Raw genomic sequence first — 21,190 nt, 5'->3', positions numbered from 1 at the left:
TTATGCACTGGGCCTAAACCACGACAGTGATACAGTCAAGCGATAAATTGAGACCTTAGGGGAGGCAGGAAGGGAGAGCAAGAGAATGACTTCTTGTGAAGCATTCAGGGACAACTTGCATGTAGGGGAAAAGCATATCTCTAAACCTAGTCTCTATTCAGGATGATTTTCAGCAGCCAGTAGAACAGTGACTTTTAATTCCGGGCTTTGACAGTCATTTTTTAGTTCCTCAATGACAATACATGGTTTGAAGGTTCTGGTATTTCTGTATAGATTCTCTCATTTTTGGACAAATTACAGAAAACTCTCTTGACAGAACGGAAAATCACCATTCAAGTCTTCAACATAGCAATCTAACTGAATATGTGAGAGGAAGAAAACGTTGCATCCAGTGGTCTGTTTACAGTGAAGTGGTGGTTTCAGGCCAGCTGTTAATGATTTTCCACGCACACCACATCATCAGGAGATGACTGAATGGCAACAAGACAGATTTTCTGTGTAATTACAAGGGTGGATTCTGTGGCTTTAAGTTGAGACCTATTTCAGAATAGAAACTATATAGAGCCATGATACTCTGCTCTGCTGCACTCATTTATGAGAGTCTTATGCCTGCTCTGAACATTAAGATGCTAAAAAAATGCCAGGACATACTTTATAAATGGAAAAGCAAGAGAAAATAAAAATGTTTAGAATTATTTTCCTGCTCAGCTGAATCCTCTTTCCCCTTAGCACAGGGAAAAAAACTTCCTAGCCAGGAGGCTAGGAAGAAGTTAATAGTGAACAAAAAGTTATGGGCTTGTGAGATCAGAGAAACTGATTGCTGTTGGGATTTACAACACATATCGGGGCTTGACTCTGAAACTGCAGATGGATGGCCTTATGTGCTTCTACGATGTTTGGAAGAGAGTTTCGAAATTAGGTAATTATATGGGTGGTTAGAATTCATAAAGCATGTGAAAATGACCTCTGTGTCTACTCATCAGAAATTTCTGAACACACTGGGATATAACACTTTAATATTGACAGTCTGTATTCATTAAAATCTTCTCTTCTTCTCTACTGAAAGTAGAGAGAGGAAAAAAACTGAAGAAGGAAATAAGCTCAGTTGTGGGCAAGACTCAATTTGTGCTCAGCACTGGCTCTAGAAACAGCAGACAGACACGTTAAATGATTCACATAGCCCAAGCAGAGCCTTGGCTCTGCTTCATACATGAAGTAAATATTCACTATGACAGTTTAAAACTCCTATCACCTGTAAATGCTGAGAAATTGCTCCCAAAAGTGAAATTCACTCTCATTACTGGATCTCTCAACTCCTTTCCAATGGCTGCTGGATGACCAAGCACAGCCACTATAACCGACAAGAACCGCTAAGTCTCATAAACCATAACCAAAACATTTTCGAAAGCAGGATGCCATTGTCTTGTTGCTAGGCATAATTACTTCTTTCTTGACTCATAAAATAATTAACCCCCTACTTTTAAATGTTAGCCACTTTGCATTTCTTTCCCCAAAAGACTTCAGTGAAATATGTAGCCCCAAATACTTAATTTCCTCAAGTGCTTTATTGACCACCGTTTTGGGGATTTTATTTGGCTAGGAACAGCACAGCAGCTTGTTATTTTTAATTAAACAGCAGTGTACATTACTTCATGTTAGAATCAATGACCAAAATTTAATTAAAACATTTCATTCTCTCATTACAAAAATTCTCCCACTAGCAACGGTTATAAAAGTTGCTGCAAAACATAACACAATCCCCACCGTTTAATAACACTAAAACAAAGATGAAGGTTTCAAACCTACAAAATCTTGGATAATTAAAGGATTATACTCATTCAACATCCTATTGTGCCAATGGGCTGTGTAACAGTATTGGCATCGAAAACCACTGTTCTCAGAACCTGTGCTTTTCAAATAGGCTGATCAGAAAGTCAGTTGTACTAACAGAAAAGTTGCCTCACCTGCAGCAAAAAGTTAGTCCATGTCCCAGGAGCTGAATACAACCACTAAAGGAAGTGGATTTTACATTTGACCTTTTATTTACCACTGTCCTTATGCACGTGCTTAGTTTCTCACTTTTTTAAATGACAGTTTTATTGTCATCTTCAACAAGACACGAGTTTGTGGCTTCAGCTACAGTACTTTAAACAGTATTTTTTCTCTTGAGCGAAATGATGGCTTCTGGATTATGCTATTTAGTTTAGTGCTATTTAGAAGAAACAAAAAATGTTAGCCCCTCTCCCCAAGACCTCCTATTGCTCTGCAATGGAACTAAGGCTTCTTTCAAAGCGATCTATGGCAATGGTCTATTAGGATGCAGCCAAGCTTTGTGTATTGATTTTAATTCACAATAACTTAATGCACCTAACAGCTCTTTCTGAACCATTATAGTTATATGATAGGAATATGGATTGAGATTGGAATCGATCGAAGTGTTTTAGAGTATGTCTAAACAGCACAATGCTGGCTTTAATGTAGCAAGCTCAGATGCTGGAATGAGCAGAAGTATGGTATGGGTACACTAACCTGCTGAGAGCTGCATTGTACTTCTTCAGCAGCCATGCAAGAGCTCCTATTCATAACGAATTCATAGAATACTTCATGACATCGCACTGTCATGCAGTTCACCTCCTTTTCTATCTTGCATAGCATGGAAGGATAATTACAATCAGAGTAAGAACCTCTTTCTGTTTAAAAGCCAAATTTCCTGCGTGCTCTGTGAACTCTATGAATCCCTCTGGAATGCAAATTTGCCCACAGAGATGGGTAAGGGTCAGTGAGAAGATAAGAGCTATGGAGACTCAAGAGGTAGCCCTTGACGTACAGATGAATTAGGTTGGTCCTACTAGGTTTTGCATCACACCTACCTTGCTGTCAGACTGTGGCCCCCAGCCAGGTCTCAAACATTTATATTGATATTCACCTCATCTAGTATATAGCACCTGCTACTTCAGAAAAATGGGTTGGAAATATTAATTGAAAACAAAAGGGGCTGGGTTTCCCAGCAGGCTCTGAGATTAAAGCTTGTAAAACAAATGATCACAGTAGGCACGTGTGGTGTGAATAACTGTAAGGTTTACGACCTACTGGTTTTAATACAAGCTAAGTAGCTCAAAGGGATATAAAGCAGTCATTAAATGTAACCTGTGCCCAGCCTGTAGCAATTCCAATTTGGCCCTTGTACAGACACGGCAGGGGGGAAGAGGAATGGGAAGACAGGCTCTGCCTCTATCAAGAGATATTAGCTTCTTTGGTTATTTTAATTATTAGAATTTTGAGAAAATCTCATCACAGTACAGTACCACTCGAGAAAAAGATAAAAGTATTTTCCAAAGGAAACCCACATGCATGTGCAAATGTTTGCAGACAGAAGAAAACATAATGTGAGGATCAAGGGGAGGGCACTAAATCTCGGTCAAAGCAAGGAATACCTAATCAAGGCACACTCTGCTGCAATGAGTGCTTGTGCCCCAGTTGCAGTGCTCTGTTAGCAACATTGATGAAATTGTAAGGGAGCAGCTGAAATGGCTCCTGTCCCCCCTTTCTGCTTAGTAAAGTAACCCTAAACATGGGTGGCAACCCTGTTTTCTTGGAAGAGGAGCAGAACAGATGGCTGAGGGTTGGAGGCGCTTTAGGAGCCTTATTTTCTTCCATCTCTGTTTATGGGTCATCGTTCTTAGTCCCCAAGAAAGAAATGCACAAATTTCACTCCTCTCTGCCTCATTACTTTAATGCTGCTGCTTTCTCTGCAACTATATTCAAGACCCATTTTTTTTTACCGAGCACTAAAGACTATTAAATACACTGATGCGCAGGTAATGATGGCATGCTGTCTCCATATATGGAGAGGAGGAGTAGTGTTGAAATACAGCCAATATAACATAAGGTTACAGAGGTCTGGAAGGGATTAGCATCCCAGCTGACTAGCACAGCTTTGAAAGTTTGGGCTTAATTCAAAGTAAGGCATAAATATGTATTCTGGAAGTTTGTGCCCGTGCAGTAAGCTAGTATTTGTAAAGTCAGCACCAGAAAGTACCAGAGCTTAAGGAACAACTTTTATATACTAATAGCTTCTGAAATTATGAATGGGAGCACAAGCTAGAAAAATAGGTGCTATTTGCTATGCAGGGGAAGTAAGGAAAAAAGGTGAAGAGGGATAAAGACACATCTAGTCTTGAATGTTCATAATAATGATAACTGCCACATAATGTGATTGCTACCAACTTAAAGTTTCTATCTGCTTAAGATCATAAGCGAAAAACTAGCGAGCTTCAAGAAAAAGTTGTCTCACAGTGGAGCTAGTATTTCCCAGCACGATCTCCTTGTTTTCTAACAATACCTGGCTCAACCGAAATCTAGATGTCTTTCCTTATGTTCAGAAATTAAAGTCTCTATGTAAAGACCATGAGATGACATAATCAGACTTAGAAATGTAATACAAGTGCCTGTTTTTACAATTACATTGTTTCTAACCAATACCTTCATAAGATGAAATATTTAATTAAGAATAAGTATAAAACACATTAGATAGAATTTGTGGATCATAGAATCACAGAATATGTTGGGTTGGAAGGGACCTTTAAAGATCATCCAGTCCAACTCCCCTACAGTAAGCAAAGACAATGTTACCAGATCAGGTTGCTCAGAGCCCCATCAAGCCTGACCTTGAATATCTCCAGGGATGGGGACTCCATCACCTAGCTGGGCAACCTGTTCCCAGAATAAAACTACTATTACATTCCCTACATACTCTAAATTTAAAAATACCTAAATTACAAATAATTCTGACTAAATTTTCAGAGCAGAGTTAGGTCAACACAAACTGATCCTGCAAAGCCCTCTCCCTAGTTCGTAATTCTCCACGCATGTTACTAATGTTCTTTTATTCCACTAATGCCAATCTCTTTTGTTTCATTTGCCTAGAAATAGATATAGTTTCATGGAAATGCAAGCTACAGAAAATCTCTAAAACTTCCTTTGCTTTCTCTGACTCAGGATAAAACTACCTAGACTAAGCAAGACAAATACGAACCTGGACAGAACCTTGAACACAGCAGAGTTCACAGGCTTCTTACAACTGAATGCCTAAGTACTCTAAGTATCAGAAAGTGTAACAGCTACTCTCACCTTGTGATGGGAAACATCTGCTGTAACTATTAGTAGTTTGCTTATGCTTAAAATAATTGAGAAAAATTTTGACCAAGATCTGATAATAACTTTCTAGGAGAATAAATAGTGATTCATATTGTCAGCATACATCCAAAGTGGTGAAAAAAATTCCTCCTGGCATAAGGAATAAGCAAACTATTTATTAAAACCTGTAAAAGTGAATTTCTTTAATGTAAAAATTTCAGTTTCAATAAATGTTTGTCCAGAATCGTGCCCTGTAATCTGAATTCAAGTTTCTGAATTGGAAAATCTGCCCTATGAAAAGATATTCCAATACGAATTGACTTTTCCATAGGCGAAAGCCAGTCTCATCATGCATCTCTCATACCAAATGACAGCTTTGATGTCAACAACCTGGGTAACTATGAAGAATAGTCAATAGTGAGCCTAATTCCATCATGCATCACTACTCCTGATGATTTCATGAATTTAAGAGTAAAATGGACCTCTCTGTCATTGTTGCTATAATATACCACCATTTCACCTAACATTTTTATGCAAGTAACCTAGGCATTAAGTCTCAAGAAACAGTACATAGGGATGAATGGCAAAGCATAATTCAGTATCACTTGGTATTATTTTTCTTTCCTTCATTCTGCTGCACTTTCAGAACCCTCCAGATATGGAAATACATGCGTCCTTTTGGGGAGTTGTATCAAATTTTAATGTAAAGTCACAAATACATTTTGCACCATTAGGCAATTATACCTTATGCACTTTCAGAAAAGGCTCTGTACTTTTCAACCAAGGTGTTAATTCTTTAAAATGTGGATTTTAAAACTTTTTAAACTACAGGAGCTTTTTTAGAAACATGATTTTGCGAACACCTGCCGGCCTATTCATTGTCAAACAGGCCAAATCTCATTCCATTTCTGATGGCTTAACATTCATATGAATAATTCATTAATTGCTGCTACTACTAAAATGATATTACGAGAATATATGCTGCATTCTAGCTCCCTTTCAATAACACTGAGCAACTGAAAAAGAGGAGAATAAACTGAAATAGGCAAAATGGATATGTCTGTAAATTTGCTCTTGGACAATTGTTCATTCAAGACACTGAATTTGTTTGGAGCTATTACGCTGACCTTTGATTGAGCTACATTTCAGAAACTCAGAATACATTGCAGAAATTCACCAGCAAGTCAGTTGAACTTAAAAGTAACTTGTCAAACACTATGCTCAAACTGGTTGCATGTGGGAAGCAGTCCAAGACAGAGACACTTGATATTTAAGTAAGAAAAAATAAACCTTTTCATAGAAAACATACTTTAGTACGTTGGTACTACGTACCAACAAACGTACTTGGTACTAATCCAAGTCAGATTAAAACACTGAATCACACGTACACAGGCATGACTATAGCTCCTCTCAGAATAAAATACAGAGAATTTTTTCTTATTCCTGTTTATGCAAAGGAGAGAATTCCCATTAACTTCAGAGGAGCCAGGATTCACTGCCAAATGAAATCAGAGATTTCCAATTTGGGGACATACTGTGTTCTGTCATATTCTCAAAGAGACTTTGTTTTGGATCTGCAGATACGTAGTCCAAAATTATGAAATTTATCTAAGGAAAGGAATTAGTAGATGGATGCAGATGATGGGAATTGTTCAGCACTCGCTTTTTGAAGGACTGCTTTGGGGAAATTAGTCACAACCATTTACCATTTTCAGGCTGCAGAATGTTTCATTTCCTAAGAAGCATAATGCAGTATAACCCAGGTGTTGCAATTTGCTATCCTCTCAAATCCTACTGCAATTTTTTGAACAAGTCCTTTTCAACCTGAAGGCATAACAGAATGAAATTGAAAGAGGAGAAGGATTGCTATCTAGAAAGACACCAGAGATTCATGTGTTAACAGAATAAGTGAACAAATTAATGCTAACTTCTCAAACTTCAATGAAAAATAAACTAATTCATATTCTAAGGTATTATTCTTTAGTTTAAACACAAGCCTTCTTGTTTCTTAACATCAAGACCATACTACTAGAAACTGGCAGAATTAACAACTAATCATAGACTCATTAAGGTTGGAAAAGATCTTTAAGATCATCAAGTCCAACCATCAACCTAAAACCACTGTGCTCACTAACTAATAATTCATAGTCAATAATAGATCCTCTATTTTTAACAGAAAAATGTTGACTTAATTGAAGAACTTGGAAAAAGATGGAAAAAGAAGTATGATAAAGACCATCGCTAAAATAAAGTTGATGGGTGAAATCCCTCCTGCATCACATCAAAAGCAAGAATCACACATTTTCGTCACACAAATTAAATATAAAACTCCAGTTTTGTCCTATCCACCAGATATAAAATCAGATGAACACTGCACTTCCACATTTTACTATGGCCTTGATTTACCTGAAAGAGTTCTGTTGATTTATCCAAACTGTAACTTGAAATTTTTATTCTCTTTCACAAAATTAATGGCCTTAACAGCAAATAATAGCTGCAGAATGAATAAGGTTTAATGAAATTCTAGTCATGTTTTTTGACCAAGATTTTCTAAGAACAGGTTTTTCCAAATTGAGTAAGAACAAACAGAAAGACAAAAAGTCTAATTCTAAAAAGAGAGAAAACAAGTGTTAGTTCTTTTTTTTTATAGCTTTGTTTAATGTCCACTGTTATGGCATCCTACCTAAGACTCAAATTCAAATATTATACCTATTTATTCATTCTATTCCAGTGAAAATAACATAATTGCACCATTGTAATAAGCTATGTGAATAAAGATGAGAACCAAGCTGTAATTAGCAACAAGTACAGGCCCTATGAATTTATCCTATAGCAACATCCATGTCTGAAGTAATGAAATGCTAATGACAGCTATACTTTAAGTCTCAAATTAAACTAAGACTTAAAAGCCATCATATTCTCATGAATAACCCTTACTTATGCATAGCAAAAGCAGTAAGAGAAACTGCTAGAGTTTAGGCACCCTAAATAATGCTCTGTCACCCACAGGAGTGGCAGCAACATCAGTGGGTACCCAAAGATTAGAATAATTAGCACTTTGCACTTTTGGCATGTGCACCGTCCAGCTTCTCTTCATGTTTTCAATTAGTAGCTTGATTTTCTGTCACTCTGCCTGCCCGTCTCTCTCTCTCTCAGCCATTCCAGTTTGCGGATGAGGGGGAAATGGTATTTAATCTTCCTGATTTCTGGCATTTGCAGGAAAGTGCCATCAGTCAAGAACTGCTAGTGAAAAATACTGTTTCTGGTTCATGAGTTTAAGTAAGTATTTGCTTTCTCCCTTTATTCACATAGTTTATAAAATCTTTGTGTCTCTGCTGAGTAAAATAAATCAAACCTTGATTTGTAGTGTAGCTCACAGTCAGTTTTGTCTAAATTGTACTGACCAGCCATGCAAAGCTCTAAAATATTAAGAGAACAAAAGTTTTATGCTATGAAGCCAATATGAATAGTCTGTATCTTCCCCATATATTGCCTTCAGTGCACATTCTAGATAAAATGAGTCAGTTAGCAAAATGCTAAGTTAGCAGATTTCAAAAAAGCACAGTTCAGACTAGTGTTTTTCACTAGTTGTGTGTGGAAGTAGTCACCAGTTATGCTTTAAAACTGTCAACAAAACCAAATGGCATTTGAGTGCTCATGTGAGGCAACATGTGAGGACTGCACTGAGACTGAACTGCCATGTGCTGTGTGCTGAACTTTAAATGGTTGCCTTCTGTTTTTATTATTAATATAGAATCCTATCAGCATAACTAATAGTTTATTTGTATTTTTGCAAGTTGCTAAATATTCATGCTGCAATGACTTGAAAGAAGAATGCTCTCTGGCAAGCTAACTAAAATAACTGGGAATGAAATCCAAAGAATAGAGTGGGGAAAGAGGAAAGAAGAAGAAATAAGAAAAAAAATTACAAGACTCTAATTTGAATTTATTTTGCTAGACAACATTCACAGACCATTTCTGTCAACAGAAAATTATACTGAATCAATTAACATGAGTATCAGGCAAAACAGAAAGCCCAGCCACTGCCACCATGATGCTATTTTGATGAACATGAAAGCGTAAAAAATCCCACCCTACTGCTTTGTGTTTTTCTGTGCATTCATCCTTTTTGAGTTTTTTTGTTTGTTTTGTAGATATCATCACAGGAAGTTCTCTAGTGTACGAAGAGTCGGAACAGACTGGACACCCTGACAGATAATAGCTTTTAAAGACCCATAAAATAATTGGAGGGATACAAAACTGCTCTGTCTGTGGCACTGACACACTTTGGTAATTTCACTTTCCAACCCTGACTAAGCCTTTTCCTTCATGAGGCAACTGTCAGCAATGCAAACCATGGAAATCACCCCTGCCTTGTTCTTTATAAGTGGTCAGGCCCTCAAACACCAAATCGGTAATGAAAAACATGAGTAGATAGTAGAGAGGAAAGTAGCTCAATATAAGCTTTACATTTCTGCAGCCCTGGGTCAAATTTGTGTTTGGGCATTTGTCCAGAGAGGCCTATACGTCTCATATTAATTTATTTTTCTTTATTTCTTTTTTTTTTTTTCCTCCACTCTAACAACTTTGTCTCGAGCAGCCAAACTTTGTGACAGGAAATAAACTGCCCTCATGTGATCCTGCTCTATCAGGCGCGTTGGACTGGATGATCTTCAGAGGTTCCTTCCAACGCTGACCATTCTGTGATTTCTGTGATATCACAAAATACCTTCCAATTCTGGAAGACATTTTCTGTTCAGCTTCAAGCCAACAGCTTTGCTGCAGCTGCTTAATGCAAGGTGTCCATACACCTGGCTGAAGAAGAGCTAGGAGGGGATAGTAAATACTTTACTGAAATAAAATTACTCACCCTAAGCTGATCTTGTATATTTTCTGAGTGCAGCAATATGTGACAGGCTGCAATCAATTTAGCAAGGTAATTGGAAAGAAGCTACATCTTATGAATCATTTAGGGTTTCAGCTAGGTAACTTTAGCTAACAAGACACTTGAAGTTGCCCTTTATCAGTTCATATGGTTGTGTTATCTAATTTTGTATGTGCCTGTGGAAGAAATGAGTTTTAATGTGTTTGATTCACTCTCTGAAATGAACTGTACTGATAAATAATTTTATTTTGTGGAAATTGCTCCATTGCTCTGGTATCGACAAGCTGAAATCAGACACTTGAATACTGACTGAGGTCTTGGTATGATGGTGTACTCAATAAAAAGATGAAGCAAGAAGGAGAAAATACATTCCTCCTATGCTTACCAACACTGTCACCACACGTAGGACCACTCCTCGCATGTTATTCTCCAACTTTCTGTCTGTCAGTGACCCATTCAGACCAGTGACGGGATTCCAGCAGCCAAGCTGAAAGAGAAAACAGAAATCGTTTCCTCATTGCCCATAAAACTCTGCCAGTCATTCCTCTTAGTGAATGTACAAAATAAACAGAACACCTTCTGGAATCAATGAGATGAAAAGTCAGGGAAGGGCTTGCACACAGATTCATCTTTAAATTGCGCATGAAGCTATTAGGAATATTAGTTTGTGCTTTTAAATACCACTGTCCAATAGATGACAGCATCCAGAGTTTAGGTGTATATGTATTGCTTTAGAAGAGCTCAAGGAGGACAACTTCTATATTAATGAAAAACATTTAAAAAGTAGTTGTAATAATACTTCTGCCTTACTTTCAGTGATACGCTAATTGGACGAATAATAGCTACCATAATTTTAGCATTCTGACTGTTTCAGCCCATCTTTCCTAGTGGAACTCTGAGGAAAAGAATTACACTAGTTTTAATTACAGCTTAAACTACTCATTAATAATGAAACAGCAGTGATTTTTAGCCAGGTTAAAAATCACATCTAAAGACGACTGAAGAAAAGACCATTGGATAGGCACATCACAGTATTGAGAATGGACTGCAACAGATAATGCAGGAAAAGGAATTCAGCTACAAGAAGCTTTGCGTTAGTATTATTGTATCTCTTAGGCTTCTATGGACAGAAGCTTTTTTCCAAGGATCTCTCTAGGCCTAACTGCCTTTCAATTTGAATTTACTAGATACTGACCCGTAATTTAGCTTCTCTGAAGACACAATTTGCCTCTATCTTTGCATGATAGTAGATGCTTATCTAGGTACAGAGAATCAGACCAACGAAACACTCATCCCTTAGTATCACATACAAACATCACTGACTTCAGTTCTGGAATTCATTACCACATTCATCTGGCCTGTACAATTACCAGTGTTAAATCCAAAACTCAACAGGACAATGACTAACTTTAGAGGACTTTGAAGCAGAGTCTTAATCATAGCATGTAAACTAATTGCCTATTTAAACCTCTTACACATTCAAAGAGGCACCTGTAGGTAGCAGTTCTTGCTCTGAATTGCCTTCTCCATGGACTGTGCATGAAGTCTATGGAGGAAAGCTCATTTTCTGACTTGAGTGGATAACTTAAACCTCTAAATCCAGGTGTTTTTCATGCCGTTTTTTAAAGGCCCAAAAGGTCTTGCTCTGACAAAAAACAAGATTAACATCTGTAGGTTACTGCTGGGCTCTGTGGCCTCTACTAAGACTCGACTCTCAGAGAATTCAACCCTATAATCTCAGAAATATCAAGTGTAAAACATCCAAAATGTTACTGTACTTTAAGGCACAGTCACAGAAATGGCAGGGTGTCTGAACCAGCTTGTGTTGGGTTTTTCTGTGAGGGGTTTTTGGTTGTGTCTTTGGTAATGGGGGAAGGGCTATGGAGATGGCCCTTTAAGAAGCTACCTGAAAAGTTCCCCCTTTGCCTTTGTCAGACCCACCTCTGACCAGGGCCAAGCCAATCAGTGCCCCTGTGAATTCATATATTTAAGGGAGGTGCAGGGCAAGCCTCACTCTCTCTCTGGCACGGGCCCTGACCAGCACAGCCCGAGTACAATGTAGCAATTTCTCTGTCATTTTCAGAAGTGCTCAGAGGTGTCTTAATTCTTTCCACTTTGAAGTTAAGGTTATACTATTTTCAGGGAATAAGCAAGGGTAATGCTGAACTTACTTTTAATCTCAAGTAACAGCAAAATCAAGGATCTACTGGATCCAGAAAACCAGCAGAAATCATTGCAAGTAGCTATAGGATATGAGGAGAACACATTGAATTGTTCCTTTATGCAGCACTGTATTCATCTCTTGCAAATACTCATCTTTCCAATAGCTATTTCTAAATAAAATCAGATTACTACTGCTTGTGTTCCTCACTTCATGTTCCCATCTGATCAAAAGACCAACAACAGATTACAGTAGCCTTCTCCTCTTCTATACCTCCATGTTGTGTCTGGCAGTTCACAGTAGTACAAATGGATTGCTAACACATTTCAGGACCTCATCCCTCATCTGGCAAAGCCCTCCAGCACTCTGAATAACCTAATTGCTGAAATGTGTTACCTGTAATCATAGAATGGTTTTGGTTGGAAGAGATCTTTAAGATCATCCAGTCCAACCATCAATCCAGCCCTACTAAGTCCACCACTTGAACAACATCCCTAAGCACATCTACTTGTCTTTCAAACACCTCCAGTGACTCAATCACCTCCCTGGGCAGCCTGTTCTAGTGCTTGGCAACCCTTTCAGTAAAGGAATTCCTCCTAATAACCCCTGGTGCAACTTGAGGCCATTTTCCCCTGTCCTATTGCTAGTTACCAGAGAGAAGAGACCAACTCCCACCTCACTACAACCTCTTTTAAGGTAGTTGTAGAGGGTGATAAGGTCTCCCCTCAGCCTCCTCATCTCCAGGCTAAACAACCCCAGGTCCCTCAGCTGCTCCTCATCAGACTTGTGCTCTAAACCCTTCACCTTCAGTATCTGAGGTGTGGATTCACCAGTGCGGAGTACAGTGGGATGATCACTTCCCTGGTCCTGCTGGCCACTCTATTCCTGATGCAGATGTCTTTGGCCTTCTTGGCCACCTGGGGACACTGCTGGCTCACGTTCAGCCTACTGTCAATCAACACCTTAACAATGCAGTGAAATGTAGTGAATGTATTTGAAGTGTGTGCACTGTACACTGTATATTCTGTAAAGCAAAGGATTTAATAGTGTATACTTTCTGTACTAAAAAATTATAAAAAGCAATAAGTTCAGAACAAAAGTGTATTAAATTAATTAAGCAATTGTCAGTCACATAAACTAATTAGAACTTAGATCCAATTAGCATATCCAAATATGTTGGAGGTATAATTACTGTATAGACTATTGCTTTTACCATACTTAAAATCCTAGGAAGTTACTGAAGACCCTTTGCATCCTTTTGAGGTCAAAATCCACTTTTAATTACGTACATTAATGTGTACATATTTATATAATTAACTTTTTAGCCCAACTCATTCTACCTTTCAAAGGAAAAAAATTGCAGTATTGGAACATCAGCATAGCAAAGTTTTTTCCTTTAAAAAGGCACATTTTGTTTTCAATTATCGGTCATTTAATTTTCAATTCAATTGTTCCTTTGTGCAGCACAGTCATGGAGAAGACAAATGTGCAGTGCCTTGCCAATGAAGTTGACATTGATATTGAGTGGGAGCTGTTTACTGTTATTAGATGAAAACAAATCAACATTTATCAACGACAATTTGAGCTTGTCATTGCAGCAAGAAGCAAATGTAACTATTGCTGAAAAAGCAAGGTGGGAGTAGTATGAAGCTACCTCTTCAGCTCTACCTCTTGCTTAACCACTTCTTGGAAAACATTTGTTGCTTCTGCATTTACTTGCTTTTCCTTTTGTTCTGTCTCTCATAGTAGAAATGAGAGAACAGATCAGGCAATAACAGAGTCTCACATTAATTCTGGTTGATTTCTGCAGAACAATCTGAGTGATGGGAACCCTCTATTGAGCACAGTGCTTATCATCTTCATACCACATGAATTTTGTCATTTATTGTGCTTTGTATTTCAGGTGCAGTTTTGTTTATTTTATTTTATATTCACTCTGCTACATTCAGATATAAAATGATGAAGATGGAAAAGTTGTCAGTGTCCTGCATTCTTTGATATCCACCTTACAATCTCTTTCTGACCATCTCACCTCCCAGCTTTTATCCCCTCTATCACCATTATTAGAATGGGTTTCTCTCTCCTGTTTTTCTGCCAGAGCCTCCCTTTGCAGAGGTGCTTTTTCATTAGAAGTTTATATGAGCTATGTGTTATGGAAGGTCTGTAATTTGTATATTGATATTAAAATAGGCAAAATCTATTTTATGTACATCTTCAATTTCCAGACACTGATTTATAATGAACTTGGAACACTAAAATCTATAATGCCTTTATGATAGAACTTAGAGCCAGACTTTTCCCCCTACTTCCTATGAAATTAGTGAGTTCTGCTGAATATCTGAGAGCTTTCACTTCTTTTCCTGGCAAAGTAAAACATCCATTAAAACCATGTCAATTAATCGAGAAAAACACATTGACCCGGTGGGATCACAGTTGAGGACAAACACAGAAACTAAGTAAAATCAGAATACTGATAAAAAATGCATTACTGAATTGCTCGTCACTACAGGAGAATGTAGACTGTTTGTTACTTCAATTAATGTAGAAAATATACAGGAACTTGTTCATCCAGTATTGCAATGCAACCACCTCTGAACTCAGACTGCATCACAGCAACACTGCAGAACATTCAGGAGCAGAAAACACTCTAGAGAAGCTGCAAGGGAAATCAGAGTTAAAATACCATTACATCTGCATCTGGAATTGATCAAGACACCAGGATTACAGTCGCAACTCTTTCCTTTATTTTCCTGGCATAAAAAAAGGAAAAAAAAAAAAGAAGAAAAAAAGGAGGAAAAAAAAAGAACAAAAGAACAAGGTCTTGGTTTTACTATGACAGCCTGACAAAATCTTTCCAGTGGAAATGCCCACCACAGAGGTCCACTGTTGAGGAATTGGTCCATTAGCAGCTCATAAGAGAGCTGATCACCCATAGAAATACCAGTCTCCTTGCCTGCAATACCCTTATGTTCTTCAGAAACTCCCTTCTCAATTTTCACCCAGGTCCAACATGCTTTAGGAATTGACTTTTTCCAATACATGACTTCAACAGAAGAAATGCATGTTAATAATGCCCTTTTATATTGCAAAGCATGATAAAAATCACATGAATGGAAAAGACATCATGAAGCTGTCATGAAACAGCACTCAGCTAGGAGTTTCTAACTCCCAGGTCAGCTGGGAAGACTCAAAATGGGATACACAACAAAAAATAATGAAGAAAATGAGTTTTTGTGATGTGTGAATTCAGCATTTACAAAATTTACTAGGACACCAGTTAAGGCAAAATTCAAACAGGACATAGAAACAGTTTTGCAGAATATTCCTGATGCCTCTTGTCAGCAGTTACTTAGTCCAACAGCAAGTGGGAAATCAGAGACTAAATCCTACAGATGAAAGACTATGCCTCACAGAAGAAATGCCTGAAAAGACATGTTTTGGTTGTCATTCTGATACTGTCAGTTATGGAAAATTTGGTCCCACACTGTGTCACCTGGTTAAACCGTGTCACCTGGTTAAAGAGCCCTTTCGGTTCACCTTCCTAGCTAGTGCCCAACAGTTGGTCAAACAAATCTGCAAAATGTCTGATGGCCAGGGCTTAACTGAGGGCCTTTGTACTCCAGCACTTGATTAAAGAAACAAGCATCAGTTTTGCTCTTCACAGCAATTTCCCAATACAATTGGTTAGCAGGCAAGCTTTCTGTGTTTAACTTTTCTCTTCACTGGAGCTCAGGTAATAGTCAGCAAATAATAAGTTGTTAAAATCAATAGAAAATACTGTGTTCAACAAATTGGATAATGTATAGCAGCACTTGTTTTCTCCTACATTCTGTGTGGTGAAACCTATATAGTTCTGCACATTCAGTTAATTATTTTGTACAGTATGTTTTATTGCTTTAATTTGTATCTGGACTGAAAGGAATGACCTGCACTGGACTCACTCTGTTATTTTCAAGCTATGTTAGGAAAATGTGTATGTCCAAGTTTAGTTTTATATCCAGTGGCTTAAGGATTATAATTGCAGCATTCAAGGTGGTCTATTTGTTTTATTAACCAATCATAGACACAAGTGCTGGTGACCTAAGTAAAAACTTCTTTCCTCAAAGCCAAAGCACATGGCAGAATAACTCTGCACACAGTTAATAAAGTGTTTTGTTTTGTCGACTGCCCATATTTCCTTTTGTTATTGAATTGAAATAAAGAAGCTAATGGAAAGTTACCTGCTGGTAACCTGCTGTTTCGTTGCCTATCAGCTCTTGACTTAATATTTTCTCAAGGACTCATGCACCCAGACTGGTGCCAGAAGTTATAATTGGATGTTTTAGACCACTGACAAATATTGAATATATCGGGAGAAAAGCATAGACTGCATAGCTGTTCTCACACTGCGTTCTCCACTCATAAAGATCATGCTTAATGCTTAGACCAAGCTCCCAAAGGAACTCTAATGGTATGATTTTTGGAAAGTATAGTAAATCACATTTCAAAGATAATGAACCAACTCCCCGAGCCAGTGGTGTCATTCTAATGGTCCTTCACTTTTTCCCCCTAGCTTGCTTACTTTATTACTACTTTCCTTTTCATTTGAAATTTGGTGGTTTTAATCTATAATTTCCCATTTCTAGGTGTCTTTTATCTTTGGAAAACACTCCTTTTTCCTTCTGTAGTCCTCTCTGTGAATTCAGTGCTCCCAGAAGTTCCCTAAGTTGTGGTTATCTTGCTCTTGCCTCTATTGCAATGCCTCTTGCCATTTCTCTGTGTGTTTTCAGCATACTTTCTTTCCTCTGCTTTTCTTTCCCTTGATCTTCCCTGCTGTTTCCTGTTCCTTTTCCCATCTTGCTCTCTTTGTTTCGGGCTTGGGTTGGTAAAGGGACTCCGCTTTTCACTTCCTCCAGCTTTGCCTCATCTTTTAAAACACTTTGGGTCCTTTCACTCATGCAGTCCTCTCTCACAGGAATCTTCCCCTTAACTCCTCCCTCTCCTTTTGTGTTATGGGGTAGATGGGACTTAACAAAATACATTACTGTATGGCTCTGCTTCTCTTGATTTCATCTTTCATATTTTTTTCACTCCCATCTCCTGAAATCCTTACACAACTCTGAGGAAAGACCCAAAGATATTTATGATCTAGATAGTTATCTCTTTCCTAGTGCCTCCATATTTCCATTTAGGTCAAAGACTCAGAAAAGTCAGTTCTTTGACCCAATGCAGACATTGCCCCTTTGCCATTTGGTGACTGCACTATGGATTGCTATGCAGGCAAAGCTCCTGTGGAAAATCCCAGTGGTGCTCAGGGATTGTCGTGGCAGCAAGCATTCACAGGGACAGTATCCATCCTTCTAAATTCATCCTGTACCACAGCCCAGAGCATGGAGAAAGCACATGCACACAGGCTACTGACAGGAACTACTGGATGCACAAATGGCCCTTGCGAGGAGGCAGGTTTTGCTCTCCTTTCGCTGAAAATTGAGCTAAGAGTGTAACAGCAGACACGAGCATGTTGCTGGTGGTTGGGTTTTATGGTCAGCAGCTATACAGAGGCCAATAACCACCCGTGACAGGTAGCACACTTTCCTTTCAGAGTCTGTGATTTGACCTGACTTGGCCATATATCACCCAGAATACCCTGTGAAAATCAGGATGTTGGGAAAGAAAGAAAAGCTTCACTGAAGACAGATATTAGTCATTAAGTTTAACATATGCTTTTATATGATTTTTAACAGTGTATTTTACTGTCTAGAGTCCATGTTATGGCTTATCATGTCACGTAAATAATTTAGTATTAAATGACATAAATAGACTCCTCCAAAAAAAAGAGAAAGCAATAATCTTTCCCCAAGACACACACTTTATTTTCTCTTCAGGAGGCAAATCCTCCTTTAGACTATCAAAGTTCTTCATACTGTCAGAGTAAAACCCATGAATATCACTTTCATTTTACACTGAAAGCCTGCTCAGTGATGTCTGAATTATTCCAGGGAAACTGATAATCCCAAGTAAGTTCAGGTTTGTGTGCAGTTTAAATACAGTCACTTTGATTTTCAATTTCAAATCTTTGTCTCCTTTCTCATTAAACATTTTAAGAGTTTAAAAGGATGTTTTCTATCTAAATTATTCAATGTCTCAAAAGAAAAACAAAATTCAGGGTTTATAATTGAACTTAGTCCATTTTGTGTTGGGATAGCACTGCACCTTTATGCAATCAAAAAGAAAAACATTCAAAGCTACTACTCCAGCCTGTATTAGATCATAGTATATAAGATTTTTGTATCATAGTAAAACTTGATCAAAACTGATCAGCGACAAGCAATGAAAAGTATTGTTTTCCACTGAGTTGAATGAAGCTCCCTCTCTACAGCTGGCAAGAAAATGTGCATGGCACATTTCAGCTTCTCATCAGTTCCCTGGGAGTATACAAACATTTTTCAATAGACTCCCAGATTTCTCTTCAGGTCAGTAAGGTGCTTTTTGGGGATTTGATTTTTCAGAAAGGGTTTGGCAAAGTGGAATATCAACAGAAACCACGGGCACTGTTGCAAGACTCAAAAATTCTGGGGGCAGCGTTCCAGAAATAAATAAAAATTGTAATAGTATAGAACAAAACCAGCACTGTTTCACTTGGAGAGAAGTGGGTTTAAGGAGCAGGATTCTGAACAAACCCGGTCCAATAAACCACATCAGTGAATCCTTCAGAGCAGAGTAAATTGACCTATGCTGAATGCCCTGCTTACTTGGGTACCTCCACACTGCATTGCAGTCAGCTCTGTGAGCAGGTACACCGAGAAGCACCTTGATTTTTTTCCTGCTGTGAAAACCTCCCCTTGATTATAGCCCCAGAATTAGCAGCCTGGGAGTCAGCTCTGGAAGTAAATCCACACAGAGAATTGTGTATTAGCTTCATCGCTCTCCAAGCTGGGAAGAAAAAGAAAGGATGTTGTCTAGCTCCAGCCCAGGAGCTGCAGTAGTAGAGCAGTAGTACAGACCTGTGCTCATACTAAAGAAATCTGTGCTTGTTTTAAAGGCAGCTGACAAGAAACACTGTGTTTAGGCACATGTGGGGCCCAATGAGGATACAGAACACCTGGACTCATCTCAGTGGCATCTCTTTAGCCCCATTTTTGAAGTAGAATTATCATACCACTGCTTGGAGAGAACTCTACATCTGGTTATCTTTCCATACAAAGCACAATGTTATGAGGTATACTTTTTTCCAGGTAAAACATACAAGAATCTCCCTTTTTCTTTGGCAGGCTAAAGGATTTTAAATGAAGCAATACTCCACCACTTCTTACTCAAAAGTAGATGTATTTATTTATTTAGCTACTGAATGTATGTTGCATTCACAGGACTTGGGTAAAGGGTGGGAAATGTTCCTAGGATGCACCTACCATGGAAATACCTGTTCTGAAAACCTTTGAAAGAGGATACCCACATTTTTAAATATATACTTACACTTAGCATGTTTGACTTTGTAACATAATTCTTAACTTCATTGTGAAACACAGAATAAGAAACAGACACAAATCCCATTCCTGTCTTACTCAAGACACTGATGTACTGCCATCAAAACACTCTCTCCAAATCCCAGATACAAAGTGCAAGAAAGGCACATGTGATATTATTTTTAACCCAAATAATGTGGGTCTCTGTCTCCTCAGACATTCACTTTCTCATCACCAACATAAGAGACAAAGAAAAAAGTACAGAGGTAGTGTGAGAATACACACCACTGTTCAGTAGAGAACATATACGTATCTTAAAGCGTATTTCTACCTGTCTGGAAGCTGTTCAAACTCACACTACATCAAAGTAGTGTACTCTTTGTTGTTCAGCACAGAAGAATTCAGCAGCTTCTTCTTAAATGTAGTTCAAAGTAAAATCCAACGAGAGCATCTGCTATTCATACATGTCAGTGCAATGTGCTTCCTGGGCACAGGGACTATGAAACACTTGTTCACAAAGCATCAACACCAGTGACAAAAAACAAAAAAACAGATACAAAAAAAACCAAACCAAAACCAAACCCACGATGCTGATGGAGCATGAGAAATTCAGATGAAAGGCAAATTTAACTAATTTCCATTTTATATATGCACATGTGAAGGCACTCCTGAGAGCACCTAAAGAATGGAGACCTTTGGCGAAAAGGGGCAAACCAAAACAAGTTGCTACTCAAATGTTGCTTTCAAGTTTTTCACTGCAGAGAAGTTATGTGACAATGCAGCAAGCACAGCACTAGATGATAAAGTATTTTCTGCCGATTCTCCAGATTCCCATGATGCTTAAATGGGAAATGCAGAAATTGAAGCGATCTTTGCTTACACATAGATCAATACTCTTTTCCTAAAATCCAGGATTTATTCTCAGTGTTGGCAGAAAAGAAGAGGCTTGCTAAGTTGGATGTCACAAACTTAGTAGCTGGATGCTGGCTAGTAAATTAAAGCTGCCCTTTGTCATTGATATGTTAGAAAGTATTATTCCAGTATAACCCATGCTCACAGGGTGTATGGCTAGAGTGTCACCAGTTTTCAATGCATTATGGACCATACTTCACAAGTGATTTACTGCCTTATCTTTTTGAGAGTTTGGTAGTAAAGCAAATAAGGTTGTGGGTGCTTTTTCCACTCCCTCAGCACAGAGCAGCTTTCTTAGGAATCAGAACTGATAGTGAAGAAACCAAAAAACTTAGCCCAGCAGTGACCAAGCAGAGTACCAGTACCAAGCAAGAGCTTCTTCTGAAGGCTGCTTTTGGTCCATGAGGCTTGGGGCAGTAGAGAACAGAAAGGTCAAGAGTGAATTTGAGGAGATGGTCACAGCTAACAACCTGGATTGTGAAAAGTTCATCCCACTAAACAAAACAGCAGTGAGAGCAGATATGTGACCTAGAGTCCTAAGGATCAGAACAGGGGCTAGAAGCACTGAGCACTGCAAAATCTATGAGGAACTAAGTCACGATCTGCCTCATACCAGGTGTCCCTCCCTTCACGGGATCCAGATAATCCTTTCTA

The 21,190-nt window shown here is 38.3% G+C and overlaps 1 protein-coding gene across 1 annotated transcript in view; it reads right to left on the bottom strand.

Annotated features, from left to right (window-relative positions):
- Nucleotides 1–10,406: 10,406 nt before the first annotated feature.
- LOC104545669 (glutamate receptor ionotropic, delta-2-like) overlaps nt 10,407–21,190 on the bottom strand; it is a gene marked incomplete at both ends in the record, with an annotated part of 69,399 nt that continues 58,615 nt past the window's right edge. Inside the window, one exon of the mRNA XM_010190862.1 lies at nt 10,407–10,508. Within this exon, the coding sequence (XP_010189164.1) occupies nt 10,407–10,508 (102 nt within the window). The remainder of the gene's footprint in view (nt 10,509–21,190) is intronic.

The sequence above is a fragment of the Mesitornis unicolor genome, unplaced genomic scaffold, assembly GCF_000695765.1.
Source record: "Mesitornis unicolor isolate BGI_N332 unplaced genomic scaffold, ASM69576v1 scaffold9598, whole genome shotgun sequence".
Taxonomy (NCBI): domain Eukaryota; kingdom Metazoa; phylum Chordata; class Aves; order Mesitornithiformes; family Mesitornithidae; genus Mesitornis; species Mesitornis unicolor.
Note: the sequence above shows the minus strand (reverse complement) of the source record. Positions and strands in the feature narration are given on the sequence as shown.